At 47.4% G+C, this 13,769-nt stretch overlaps 1 protein-coding gene across 1 annotated transcript in view; it reads right to left on the reverse strand.

Moving 5' to 3' along the window:
* The window catches only part of LOC311233979 (inhibitor of nuclear factor kappa-B kinase subunit alpha-like), a 56,280-nt gene extending 43,143 nt beyond the window's left edge, over positions 1 to 13,137 (reverse strand). The window contains exons 1-3 of the mRNA XM_084321050.1: positions 12,883 to 13,137; positions 12,412 to 12,556; positions 110 to 204 (exon numbers count right to left, since the gene is read on the reverse strand). Coding sequence (XP_084177176.1) covers positions 110 to 204; positions 12,412 to 12,516 — 200 coding nt within the window. The 5' untranslated portion in view covers positions 12,517 to 12,556; positions 12,883 to 13,137. The remainder of the gene's footprint in view (positions 1 to 109; positions 205 to 12,411; positions 12,557 to 12,882) is intronic.
* Positions 13,138 to 13,769: the final 632 nt, after the last annotated feature.

Raw genomic sequence — 13,769 nt, forward strand, 5'->3', positions numbered from 1 at the left:
CTGCCCTAGATCAACCAATATGATGGTCTGTCAAATATATCAGTGCAACCCTACAGTCAAGTGTCTCAGCTGGCAACTCAGTGAGTCTGAGATTATCATCTATACTCACTTCTTCATGATCTGGATCTCTCTGCTCCAGCGGTCTTTGTTCTTTGAATTCAACTCCAGACGGCACAGTTTCACAGCGATCTTCTCTGCTGTCTCCTGCTCCAAACCAAAGACACAGACCATCAGACACAAAAGCAAAGTCGAAGGTATCTAAGAGTATCTGGGTGGTAGGCGCCAGCGGTGCACCAATACCAATGCTGGTATCAGATGTTGGTCCGATATCAGTATAAAACTTCTGATACCAAGAAACATGTCTGTGCCAGAAATCAAAGCAAAATGTTTAATTTGGTGCATTTTTTACACACAGAAGCCTGTTAGATCTCTGGAGATTTATTTTTAATTATATCTCAATCGTATATATACTGTATATATATATCCGTCTGTACATACCTGCACATTATCCTTTTACATATCTGTACTATATCTATATATCCCTTACCTACTCTTACTAGTTACACTGCTGGCCAGTATGACTACTACCATAGTGTCTTTATACCAGTACCACTGCCAATATTGGTATTACAACTCTGTACATACACCTGATTGCACTATACTCATTTATATATTTTATACCCAGTTTAATCACCTGTACATTTTATAGTCTATTACTATTGCAATTCACTGTTACATTTGCACTCGGTTTGGATGCCAAACATATTTTTGTTGTAGTTTCAAGTTTGTTTATTATTTGTCACATATAAAATACATGTACTTTACGGTGAAATGCTTGGTTCTGTATGAGCCCCTGAGAGTGTGCTTCATACAGTAAAAAAAATAGAAGTTAAAAAGTAAGTAAAAAAGGAATACAATATAAAGTACAACCTAAGTACAATGAGTAAAAAAAAAAAGTTAAAATGCAGACAATGTGGTACAAATGTGGACAATGAGGTACACAACTTTAAGGTAAGGTGCAAATGCAAATGAGGTATGAATGTAGTGCAAATCTCTTTACTGTACTGTATTGTGCTGTATAATGACAATACAGTTGAATCTAATCTAATCATTATTGTCCAATGACCCCAAACCGACGGTCAAAGTCTATACTGTACAGCAGGGGTGTAAATTACTTGAGTACTTCGTTACAATACTTAAGTACTGTTTTGGGGGATTTGTACTTTACTCAAGTATTTTGTATACTTGTACTTTTACTCAATTACATTTCAGAGAGAAAAATACATACTTTTTACCCCTTACATTTAAAATGCAGATCTAAAGTACAAAGTACAAATCTTGCAGGTCCAACTATTTGAATAGTATCAAAGTCAAAGTCAGCTTTATTGTCACCTCTCATAATGTGCAAGAAATTGCGTTTCCCCCTTCCCACGGTGTATATAAAAACAAGATCTAATATAAACATAAAGTAACATAGTACACTATAAACATGAAAGTAATATGGACAATATACAATACAGGACTATATGTAATGGGTTGTGACAACGTCACCTCAAACTTCTATTCCCTGAGTGGGAGTCGAACCCCGGTCTCCCACAACGCGGGCAGCAACACAGACCGCTATACCAAGAGGTGAATTCACTGTAATGCGTATCTATGCGTATTTTGAGGATGTGAGAGTGAGTTTAACCCATAGCACCGCTACTCACCCCAGCCCTTCTTGACTGCGCTTCACGATACCATCCGTTACATGTATACAATGTAGACAGTAGCTAAAAAAGTTAATGTATCAGTGAATGTAAATATAGAGGTAAACGAGAACTTAGTGCAAAACTTTTAGCAGCAGTGGTACATAGTAAGTATGAATAATAAAATACAATAATGGTAGTATATTTGTTTCTCTGGCCAAACTAACGTTAATGTTATTAATCCTGCGGCCGCACTTTATTTACAAAATGGCAACCAATGTAATAAAAAAAGTCAACCTTAGAACAAGATTTTTGTACAGGATCTCCTCTCTGGTAAATAAGAATACCTTGAAGACTAACAGGAGCACTCATTCAAGGTTTCTACGACTATGCTTGCACCTCATGGTACCAAAGCACCTCAAAGGCCCTAAAAACAAGGCTCCAAACTTCACAAAACAAACTGGTCAGACTACTGCTTGGCCTTACTCCTAAAACACACCTTACCCCTGCCCATTTTGACAATCTAGGATGGCTTAGAGTAGACGACAGAGTACAGCAACTTGCAATGGGCCTGGTCTACAAGATACACTACACCACAAAGATACCCATATACCTGTCGAAATACTTCCTAAAGGTCAGTGAAGTCCACAACACCAGAGGGAGTTCCACAAATCCCGTTCAACCCAGATTCGGCTCAAACAAGGGACTAAACACGTTTCACAATTATGCCACAATAATATGGAACGCCCTACCCACAGCCGTGTGAATCCCTCCCTACCCTCCTTCAAAACCACTCTCAAAGAGCACCTACGGGTGGCTGCAATTAGAAACTGGCCCGTGTAAATGTCAAAATTCCCCCCCACTCCCCCACCCCCTCTAATGTACAGTTTCTTCCCCTTCGGATTTCTATATATTTTTTATGATGTTCTCTCTTTCTTACAGTACCGTATATTTGTATGTCATAAATGTCTTGATGAATTGAAAATGGAGGACCCTTATGTAAACAAGACGAAAGTCTTTTTCTGGTCTTCATCCTTGTTTGTATGAGCTGTACTGTATTGTACCCATTCTGCAATCTGTTAATAAAGTGTTCAATCAATCAATCAACCCGCCCATACCCATGCTGATTGGTCCTTGTGCAAGACTAGCAGGGATCTTTGATTAAACACCTGCTATCAGAAGAATAGACAGTCAGAGTGACAAGCTGAAGCTACAGAAGATGGCCACAAACGATAGTACGAGTGATGAAGAGTGTTGTGAAGGATCAGATTAAACCGAATATATCTATTTATTTATGGATATATATTTAATAGTATTTGTATATCGTTTGATATCCCTTGTATATTCCTTGTACATATACACTGAATATCCCTTTAGTCTACTAACAGCCCATAATAGTTTCATTCTCTCATTGGACAAGAACTTGGCGCCAGCAGCCAAGCCCCTTGGTTCAAGTTCAATCGTGCCGACGAACATGTCGTTACTAGCCCGGTTCCGCGTAGGAATACGTCTGGCGAAATACGAATGGTACTATTTGTTCACAGCGCATATATATATGGCGCAAGTAAAGTAGAACTTCCTTTTTAGTCCCTTAGCCCTTAGTTCTTTACCCTCCAACCTAGTGGCAAGACGTTAAGCCTCACCCACGATACACGTGTGGTGCAGTATGGTCAACTTGGCCTCAGAATGGCATTGAGACATTGTGTGGATTAATAGTTGAATTGTCATAGTTTGGCACTATACCGTCGAGTGGGACGTATTTCTATTAAGTTAATAATAGTCTATTATGTATGGTGCATCGTTCGGTTAGAGTTATACAGACTCGCGTTATCTAGAGTCTTAACCAGGCTGGGCAGACCACGTGTGGTGCTTTCATCCGAGGAGTTCTGGGCTAGGACGAGTGGACCTGCACATTGGATTACCTTACCCGGACGACGGCGAGCCCTACACGGCTTGGATTATCTACTTGCTTTGGGTGCTTTGATTTATGCCATGGATAACAGCCAACACTGGTGAGTGTTGGAACTACCCCCCGAGAGGAGTCCAGGTGAGACGGCGCTCTACCCCGAGTGAGGTCGCCTCACGTCTCTTCGTTGTGGACCGGCAGCTACCGTCTACAAGAGGGCCCAAGCATATTCATCTGTGGACCAAGGTTCTGTGGGCACCGTGTTCAGCACTCTGAATTCTCCCAAGAAATCGTTGGCCAGATGGGATATCGCCGGCGGCTCTCCTAACCCCCCCCCCCCCCCTCTCTACTGACTTACAACCAGCAGGACCCCCCTTTAGTATATCCAGCTATAATCATTAAGTACCATCGCTATAGTTCCCTAAAGAACCAGGTTGTATACTTGCTTCCTGCGTAACCAGAGATTGGACATTCAATGTTGATTTGCCTACGAATACTCATTTGCCTTACAAGTGCATTCAAATCATAAATGTCATTAAGTGAACGTTGTATATACCCTTTGCTATATATTAAATATTCGACTTATACATTTGTGTGGACTTGGTTTCATGGTGGGAAAGTGTTCATCATATCTATATCATGTACTGTGTGGCCAGTAGTTAAAGTACATAAAGCGGTAGTGGTTTAATGATACCATACTTATCAATACAGTCAGGGAATTGTACCCCTCAGTTACAATTGGTCCTTCGAGCCGGAGGGTAACCAGTGTAATATTAATATAGTGTTATTAATATTGAAATGGCCTATGATGAACACTCCACGAAACGGTCCTCCTAACGTAGAACGCCCGCGGCGCAGACGACAGACACCTCAGTACTTAGAGGATTACGCTGTCAGTCAACTACCTAGCCTTCGACAAACGGTAAACGCGGTAAAAGTAGAAAGTAAAATTATGTCTGACCTTAACGACCAGGTTACCCCGACCACAGAGGCCCTAGTGGGTTCTAATGTAACTGACCAAGCTCACGGTGGGGACCAGGAGGGAGCTGACATGCCTTTACCCCCCGCCAATACCGAAGAAGTAGTCCCCGACCAGCCCCGGGAGGAAGACAACCCTACAGAGAGAGAACTCTGCACGGAACAAGATGAGGAGAGCGCCGAGGAGATAGAGCTCCAGGACTCCCCAACGAGTACAGCCAGGAGCGGCTCACCTCTACAACCGTCTTCCCCCAGCGAAGCGGAGAGGATGCTATCACAGGCGTTCCTCGTCAGCCTGACAGCCTCTACCGAACGCGATCGACTCCAGGGTGAACGCGATCGACTTCAGGGTGAACGCGATCGACTCCAGACGCAGCAACGGAGCGAAGAAGAGCGCATACGCCTGGAGATGAGACGCCTTCAAACGGAAGAGAATATGGCAAGAGACCGAGCAGACACCCAGCGCGCCGCTGACGGTGCCCAAAGAGAGGCAGAGCGCGACCTCGCTCTCATCCAGCGCGAAACCGAGCGCGACAGACTACAGGGCGAGCGCGACAGACTACAAGCGCAGCTAATGGAGCAGCTGATCACCAAGGCAACACCCTCTCCCTCCGCCAGGGGTTCAAGGAACTCGTCGAGACAACAGTCAAGGGCAGCATCCCCTAACCGAGCAAGCGACCCTGAACTTGACCAACAGACCAAGCCTATACCCCCCGCAGACCCCCTTCCCCGACCGGTCCAAGCGAGACCCAGCTACAAGGAAGGAGCGGCATACACTGCGGAGAAGCTAAATAAACGACTACAGGATCTAGAGGACCTGATAGAAGAAGAAGAGGGAGAGGAGGAGAACCAAGCCCGACGACAGCACAGTACTCCACCGGACCAGGAGGTCCAGTACAGCCCAGGCTATACCCCCGCGGCGCTGCGCTACAGACCCCCGACTCTATTCACGGGTGAGCATGACGCACGACCAGCCCCGAGGAATAGCACCTGGACCAGCGGGCCATGGTACCCTGCCGGTACCAGCCCACAGAGAGGCGCAAGAGGAGACTCGCCTAGGAGGCCTCTCCCCCAACGCTCGCCGATGTATCAGCCATCCACGGCGTCATACATTGGCACACCGACGTTTCCAGACTTCACCTATGAGAATCGAGCACAGTACACGGAGCTCCGGATGTGCTTAGAGACAATGATGGTGGATGTCGCTGATGAACGCCACAAGTATGCAATATTACTGAAGCACCTGAAAGTACCCCGAGCGCACAATATAGCGCTAGCCTATGCCACCTCTACGACCCCATACACCGCGGCTCTAGCAGCGCTGGACCAGAGATATGGACGTATATGGGATTACGTAATCCAAGAGATAAGGCATATTGACCGCCTACCCCCAGCAACAGACAATCGCTCATTAGACGACCTGTCTATAAAAGTGCAGTCCCTGGTAGGGATGCTGGGAGCGCAACGAGAAAAGGGTATGCACGAGCTATACGCCAACTCTAACGTCGAGAGGATTTTAGAGAAGCTGCCACCCGCCAGACAAGAGCGCTTCAGGCGGCAGAGAGACCACCGTGATCCTAACGGTCCCGAACCATCCCTCCTCGATCTAGCCGACTTCCTGGCGAGAGAAGTCAGCAGCCTACGACTGGATACGTTCGTGCGGAGCACACCAAGCTCCAGAGAGGGACCTAGGAGAATAAACGATGGAAGAAGATCGGTGACTGTCATGCACCAATCAGAATCAGTACCGAGCAGTAAGAACCACAGTACCCCCTCGAGAAAAGAGAAGTGGAAGATGGTGTGCCCGTACTGCGAGAAGGAACACTGGCTGTCACAATGTGACCTGTTCAAGAAGATGAATGCAGAAGAAGTGAGTCAATGGATAAAGTCCAACAGGCGCTGTTACGGATGTGCGCGCAGTCACATGGCAGCCGAGTGCCGCCTAAAGAAGAGGTGCAGTCGGTGTGACGGAGCCCACCTAGATGTCCTACACGACAGTAACAGAAGAAAGCCTGCACATGTACATTGACCCCGCCAGCAGCAGCGGCGCCCAAGTGCTCTTAAAGGTAGTCCGTGTAACATTGAGCTACCAAGATAAAGTCATGGACACTTACGCCGTCCTTGATGACAGGTCAGAGAAGACCCTTCTGCTCGCGTCCGCTGCGGCCCAGCTGGGACTGCGGGGGAGCGAGAACCAAATGACGATTCGGACAATAAGAAGAGATTTAAAGACGATAAAAGGCGAGAATGTCTCCTTCACTATCGCAGCAAGCGGGCAGCCAGAGCGACGGTATAGGATTACAAATGCTTTCACCAGCCAAGAAATAGGACTATCACAGTACACCTACCCCATCGCCAAGCTGATGGATAAATATGTGCACCTGCGTCAACTACCTATCCCGCTCATAGACGGCGCCACCCCGACCCTGCTGATAGGCTCCGACCATGCAGACCTCATAGTCCCGATAGACCGGGTCCATACAGGACCCAGAGGCTGTCCTGCAGCAGTCGAGACCCGCCTAGGATGGACACTACAAGGCCCCCTCGCTAAATCTCTCAACCGAACAGCAGCCACTAGCTGCCTCCACTCCAGAGTGACAGAAGAAGACACCACTCTCCTGCAGCATGTCGAGAGGCTATGGACACTAGAGACAATGCCCTTTAAGAACGAAAAGAAAGACATTCGTTCTAAAGAAGACATTTACGCCATAAACCTCCTCGAGCAAGGGACAAAGAGAGTCACAGTCGGCGGAGTGATGAGATACGCAACTCCACTCCTGAGGCGAGAGGGAATGCCCACCTTTCACGCAAAGAAAGACGCTACGGAGCGGTATCTATTGAACACAGAGCGGCGCCTAGCCAAAGACCCCGCTCAAGAGTGTGTACCGCGCTGAGATTGAGAAGCTAATCACAGCGGGACACGTGACAAAGATTGACATTAAAGAGGCCGATCAGACGACCGAATCATGGTACGTGCCGCACCACAAGGTCCACCACAACGGCAAGGATCGCATTGTGTTTAACTGCAGCTACCAGATCGGATCCCAAAATCTGAATAAAGAGCTCTTGCCCGGCCCCACACTCGGCCCCTCTCTACTAGGCGTGCTACTACGCTTCCGCCAGGACAAGGTGGCTATCAGCGGGGATATCAAAGGGATGTTCCTGCAGGTGAGACTAGTGGAGGAGGACAAGCCCCTGCTGCGGTTCCTATGGAGAGAGAGGATCGGAGATGAGCACCCCGCCATCTATCAATGGGAAGTCCTCCCTTTCGGAACTACATGCAGCCCGTGCTGTGCTACATCTGCACTACAGAAACACGTCGCAGAGGACCCAGCAGCAGATGAAGAGGTCCGACACAGTGTGAAGAACAGTTTCTACGTGGACAACTGTTTACAAAGCGTTTCGACTCAAGAAGAAGCCGAGGCTCTCCTACTCAAGCTACGCGCCTCTCTGATCAAAGGCGGCTTTGATCTCAGGCAGTGGGCCAGCAGCGACCCGCACGTATTGCGCAGCCTCTCCCCCGCGGACAAGGCTGCCAGCAGCGAGACCTGGATGGCGACAATCCCAGGAGAAGCCCAAGAAATGACACTAGGACTAGTCTGGCGCTTCAAAACAGACTCGCTGCACTATAGACACAAACCCCTGACCACGGAGCAGGGAAGGTCGACGGCGATACCGACCACCAGACGGAGTGTGTACAGAACACTCGCCAGACAATATGACCCGTTGGGATGTATTCTACCTTACACCACCAGGGCAAAGATGATTGTACGAGCACTATGGGACAAGGACCAGGGCTGGGACAGCCCAATACCCGCACCCCTTGCCTCCACATGGAGAGAGTGGGAGACGGAACTCCGCTCACTCCCAGGCGTCAATATACGCCGCAGCTACTTCCCACCCACAGTGAGGCCAGAGACATGCAAGATGGATCTACACGTCTTCAGCGACGCCTCCGAAGTAGCCTATGGATCAGTGGCCTACTTGCGTGCCCAAGAGAAGGGAGGAGAGATACACACCGCCTTCATCCTGGCTCGCTCAAGAATAGCCCCACGAAAGCAACAATCTATCCCGCGTCTAGAGCTCTGCGCAGCCCTAGCAGGAGCGCATCTAGCCACGTTAATCCAACGTGAACTCACCATTCCGGTGCACAGAACAATCTTGTGGTCAGATTCCACGACAGTACTCACATGGATCAAGTCTGATTCATGCAGATACAAGGTCTTCGTGGGAGTCAGAGTCACAGAGATTCAAGAGTTAACAGAAGCAGCGAGCTGGCGGTATGTGGACACCAAACACAACCCAGCTGACGTCATCACCCGGGGAATGTCCCTAGATGACCTCACCCGTCACAACATCTACAGTGACGGACCAGAGTTCCTCAAGCTCCCGGAAGGAGAGTGGCCTACGCCCACCCCACGGGAGGCGAGTAAAGAGGAGGCTGAGAACAAGAAACCTATGTTCTGTGGACTGAGCACAGTCGCCTCCACAGACCCCAACATAGATGATTGTCTCACCCTACAGAGTGCGCAACTAAAGACATTTCTGTGGCACCACACAGAGATTCAGCCCACTGCCGACATTTCAGCAGCTGACTACGAAGAAGCAGAACTTCTTCTACTACAACGAGCCCAGAGAGACTCGTTCCCCGACGAGCTAGACTGTCTACAGGGAGGAAAGCCCGTCCCATCAGACAGCAGATTGCTCCACCTGGCACCCGAGAGTGATGCCCATAATCAGAGTGGGTGGTCGTCTGCGGAGGGCCCCCAATCTACCGGATGACGTTAAGTACCCGATAGTCTTGAACAGCCGACACAAGGTCACAGAGCTGATCATAAAGAAATACGACGAGGATGTACACCACGCAGGAGCAGAGAGAGTCTTCGCGGAGATCAGACGTCGCTATTGGATACTTCAAGGAAGAGAAGCAGTGCGACGCTTCCAGCGAACCTGTCTAGACTGCGGAAAGTGGCGCGCGCAGCCCAGCATACCCCGGATGGCTGACCTACCTCCCTGTCGCCTCCGACTCGGCGACAAGCCATTCCACTCCACAGGCATGGACTGTTTTGGCCCGTTGTATATAAAGAAAGGAAGAGGAACCGAGAAGCGGTGGGGTATTGTATTCAAATGCATGACCACCAGAGCGATACATATCGAACTCCTTCCAACCATGAGCACAGACTCATTCCTTATGGCCTTCCGAAGATTCACATCACGGAAAGGAAAACCGTCTACATTGTTGTCTGATCACGGGACAAACTTCAAAGGCGGAGAAAGAGAGCTGAGAGAGAGCTTCCAAGCTATGGGCCCAGAACTTAAGACCCACCTCGCTCCATCCCAGATTGACTTCCAGTTTAATCCCCCGAACGCACCCCACTTCGGTGGAACCTGGGAACGAGAAGTACGTTCTATAAAGACAGCCCTGTACACCGTGCTTGGGGCCCAGACTGTAGCGGAAGAAGTCCTAATGACAGTCCTCACGGAGATCGAGGGAGTATTGAACTCCAAGCCCCTCGGCTACGTCTCCAGTGATATAGCAGATGTCGACCCAGTCACCCCCAACACACTCTTGATGGGGCGGCTGGACCCCGCGCTACCCCAGACAATGTACAGGCCTGAAGAAGCGAACGGCCGAAGAATGTGGAGGTACAGTCAAGTACTAGCTGACAAGTTTTGGAACAGCTTTCTACTCCACTACCTACCGTCTCTACAGACCCGCCAGAAGTGGGTGAAAGAGAGAGACAATTTGACAGAAGGAACAGTCGTCATGATTATCGACCAGTCACTACCCAGAGCTATGTGGCCGGCTGGCCGCGTAAGCAAAGTGATCACCGGTGCCGATGGCAAGGTCCGAGCAGCTGAGGTGCTCGTCCAAGGGCGAACTTACACACGACCCGTGGCGAGACTAATAGAACTGCCCAGACTCCCAGACACTATCGATGACGACCATGACCCCACGACTTTGAGTTGACTGACCCTTACAGCGGACCTTGAGTGGTAGACAGTGCGGTTAATCTGTCTCTGTTTAGCTAATTAGGTGGGACTAATTAGGGGGCGGCTGTTGTGAAGGATCAGATTAAACCGAATATATCTATTTATTTATGGATATATATTTAATAGTATTTGTATATCGTTTGATATCCCTTGTATATTCCTTGTACATATACACTGAATATCCCTTTAGTCTACTAACAGCCCATAATAGTTTCATTCTCTCATTGGACAAGAACTTGGCGCCAGCAGCCAAGCCCCTTGGTTCAAGTTCAATCGTGCCGACGAACATGTCGTTACTAGCCCGGTTCCGCGTAGGAATACGTCTGGCGGAATACGAATGGTACTATTTGTTCACAGCGCATATATATATGGCGCAAGTAAAGTAGAACTTCCTTTTTAGTCCCTTAGCCCTTAGTTCTTTACCCTCCAACCTAGTGGCAAGACGTTAAGCCTCACCCACGATACACGTGTGGTGCAGTATGGTCAACTTGGCCTCAGAATGGCATTGAGACATCGTGTGGATTAATAGTTGAATTGTCATAGTTTGGCACTATACCGTCGAGTGGGACGTATTTCTATTAAGTTAATAATAGTCTATTATGTATGGTGCATCGTTCGGTTAGAGTTATACAGTGAGTAGTACCCCCATCGTTTCCTCGCGTTATCTAGAGTCTTAACCAGGCTGGGCAGACCACGTGTGGTGCTTTCATCCGAGGAGTTCTGGGCTAGGACGAGTGGACCTGCACATTGGATTACCTTACCCGGACGACGGCGAGCCCTACACGGCTTGGATTATCTACTTGCTTTGGGTGCTTTGATTTATGCCATGGATAACAGCCAACACTGGTGAGTGTTGGAACTACCCCCCGAGAGGAGTCCAGGTGAGACGGCGCTCTACCCCGAGTGAGGTCGCCTCACGTCTCTTCGTTGTGGACCGGCAGCTACCGTCTACAAGAGGGCCCAAGCATATTCATCTGTGGACCAAGGTTCTGTGGGCACCGTGTTCAGCACTCTGAATTCTCCCAAGAAATCGTTGGCCAGATGGGATATCGCCGGCGGCTCTCCTAACCCCCCCCCCCCCTCTCTACTGACTTATAACCAGCAGGACCCCCCTTTAGTATATCCAGCTATAATCATTAAGTACCATCGCTATAGTTCCCTAAAGAACCAGGTTGTATACTTGCTTCCTGCGTAACCAGAGATTGGACATTCAATGTTGATTTGCCTACGAATACTCATTTGCCTTACAAGTGCATTCAAATCATAAATGTCATTAAGTGAACGTTGTATATACCCTTTGCTATATATTAAATATTCGACTTATACATTTGTGTGGACTTGGTTTCATGGTGGGAAAGTGTTCATCATATCTATATCATGTACTGTGTGGCCAGTAGTTAAAGTACATAAAGCGGTAGTGGTTTAATGATACCATACTTATCAATACAGTCAGGGAATTGTACCCCTCAGTTACAAAGAGGATTGATTGAAACTTTTATTAACAGATTGCAGAATGGGTACAATACAGTATGGCTCAATACACACAACTGCTAAGAGAGGATGCAGACCAGAAAAATACTTTCATCTTGTTTACATCAGGGTCCTCCAACATTTCATTACCCCGGAATAAAAAAAAGTTTTTACTTTACTTTTTAGTACTTAAGTACATTTAAAAGTAGACACCTTTTTATTTAACTTCTACTCAAGTGTGTTTTTAGCCAGATACTCTGACTTTTACTTGAGTACGATTTTGAGACGGTACCCATACTTCCAATTAACTATACTTTCTGGGTACTTTTTACACCCCTGCTGTACAGTAAAGGCATCCATCGGACTGGTACTCACTAGGTGCTGGTACAGATAGACGTGACCGAAGCCTCCTGTCCCCAACCTCTCCTTCATTTCCCAGGAGCCACACAGCTGGGTCTGTCTGAGTGAAGCCCTCTCCATGGTCTCAAGTCTCCTGGGGCAGCTGGGCAGCAGAGGTAGCCTGTTAGAAGTAGGTTGTCACCAGAATGAATGAATGAATGAATGAAAACTTTATTTAACAGATTGCAGAATGGGTACAATACAGTACGGCTGGGATGCAGACCAGAGAAAGACGTTTGTCTTGTTTACATCAGGGTCCCCCGTTTTCAAGTCATAGTGACATTTATGACATACACAACATACATGACTGTTAGAAGTAGGTTGTCACCTCACTTTAAAACTCGGTGACACTTGCTGTCTTAATTGTTATGACTTCCATTACTTGACGGATGTAAAAAAAAAAAAAAAAAAAAGATTCCTTCCAGAAATAGTTTTTCAGCAACTCACCTGGACAGGATTAGATGCTTGTTAGATGGCAAGGTTCTTATTTGTCAGATAGCCATGTTGTTGTAATGTTGTTTCCTGTTGTGCTGTGTAGCCTACCCCTCTCACGAGGCAAAACAAAGCACAAGCGGTGCTCGTTTCAAACCTTTCGACTTTTCCAAACACTTGAACACATTCTTTATGCTGTCTTCGTGTTCTAGTAATGCGTTACATCCATTTCGAAAAGTCTACACAGTCGGACATATTCCTTCGGCACAGTGAACGTATAAACTACTGACAGACATGTCTTCTGCGCGTGCGTCGTGTACAGCACAGAGCTGTACTGCAGGCGGATGGGCAACTTGTTGAAACGGTTGCCTGCTGCAACCAAGCCACATTGCATGGAATGCAGACAGACTTACGATAAAGCAATAGTATGCAGCTGCAGAACGTCAGACCGCAGCGCTTACAAGCCCCGCGCTTACAAGCATCTCCGATAAAGCGGTAACTCGTTTTCTCCACTCGAGCTAAACTGACCGACAAATGTCAACCAACTATTTTTGCACTTATTTAAATGCCTCCCCAAGTCAGTCGGTTCAAATACAAAGGTAAGGTACAGTATGAAATTCCATGTGTGCTCACTAGATGTCGCGATAGGCCTATACTCACTTCAAGATGCATTTAAAGGTGCTTTAGTATTTTCTTGTTAAAATAAATGTTAGTAATAGCTCTGTATTCTGACAGCCATCACTGATATAGTGTTTGGCAGTGGTGAAAAGTAACTAAGTATGTTTACTCAAGTACTGTACTTAAGTACAATTTCGAGATACTTGTACTTTACGTCACGTGAGTATTTTAATTTGATACTTTTACTCCACTACATTTCAAAGGAAATATTGTACTTTTTACTC

The sequence above is a fragment of the Notolepis coatsorum genome (assembly GCF_963971535.1).
Source record: "Notolepis coatsorum genome assembly, chromosome: 9".
NCBI classification, from domain to species: domain Eukaryota; kingdom Metazoa; phylum Chordata; class Actinopteri; order Aulopiformes; family Paralepididae; genus Notolepis; species Notolepis coatsorum.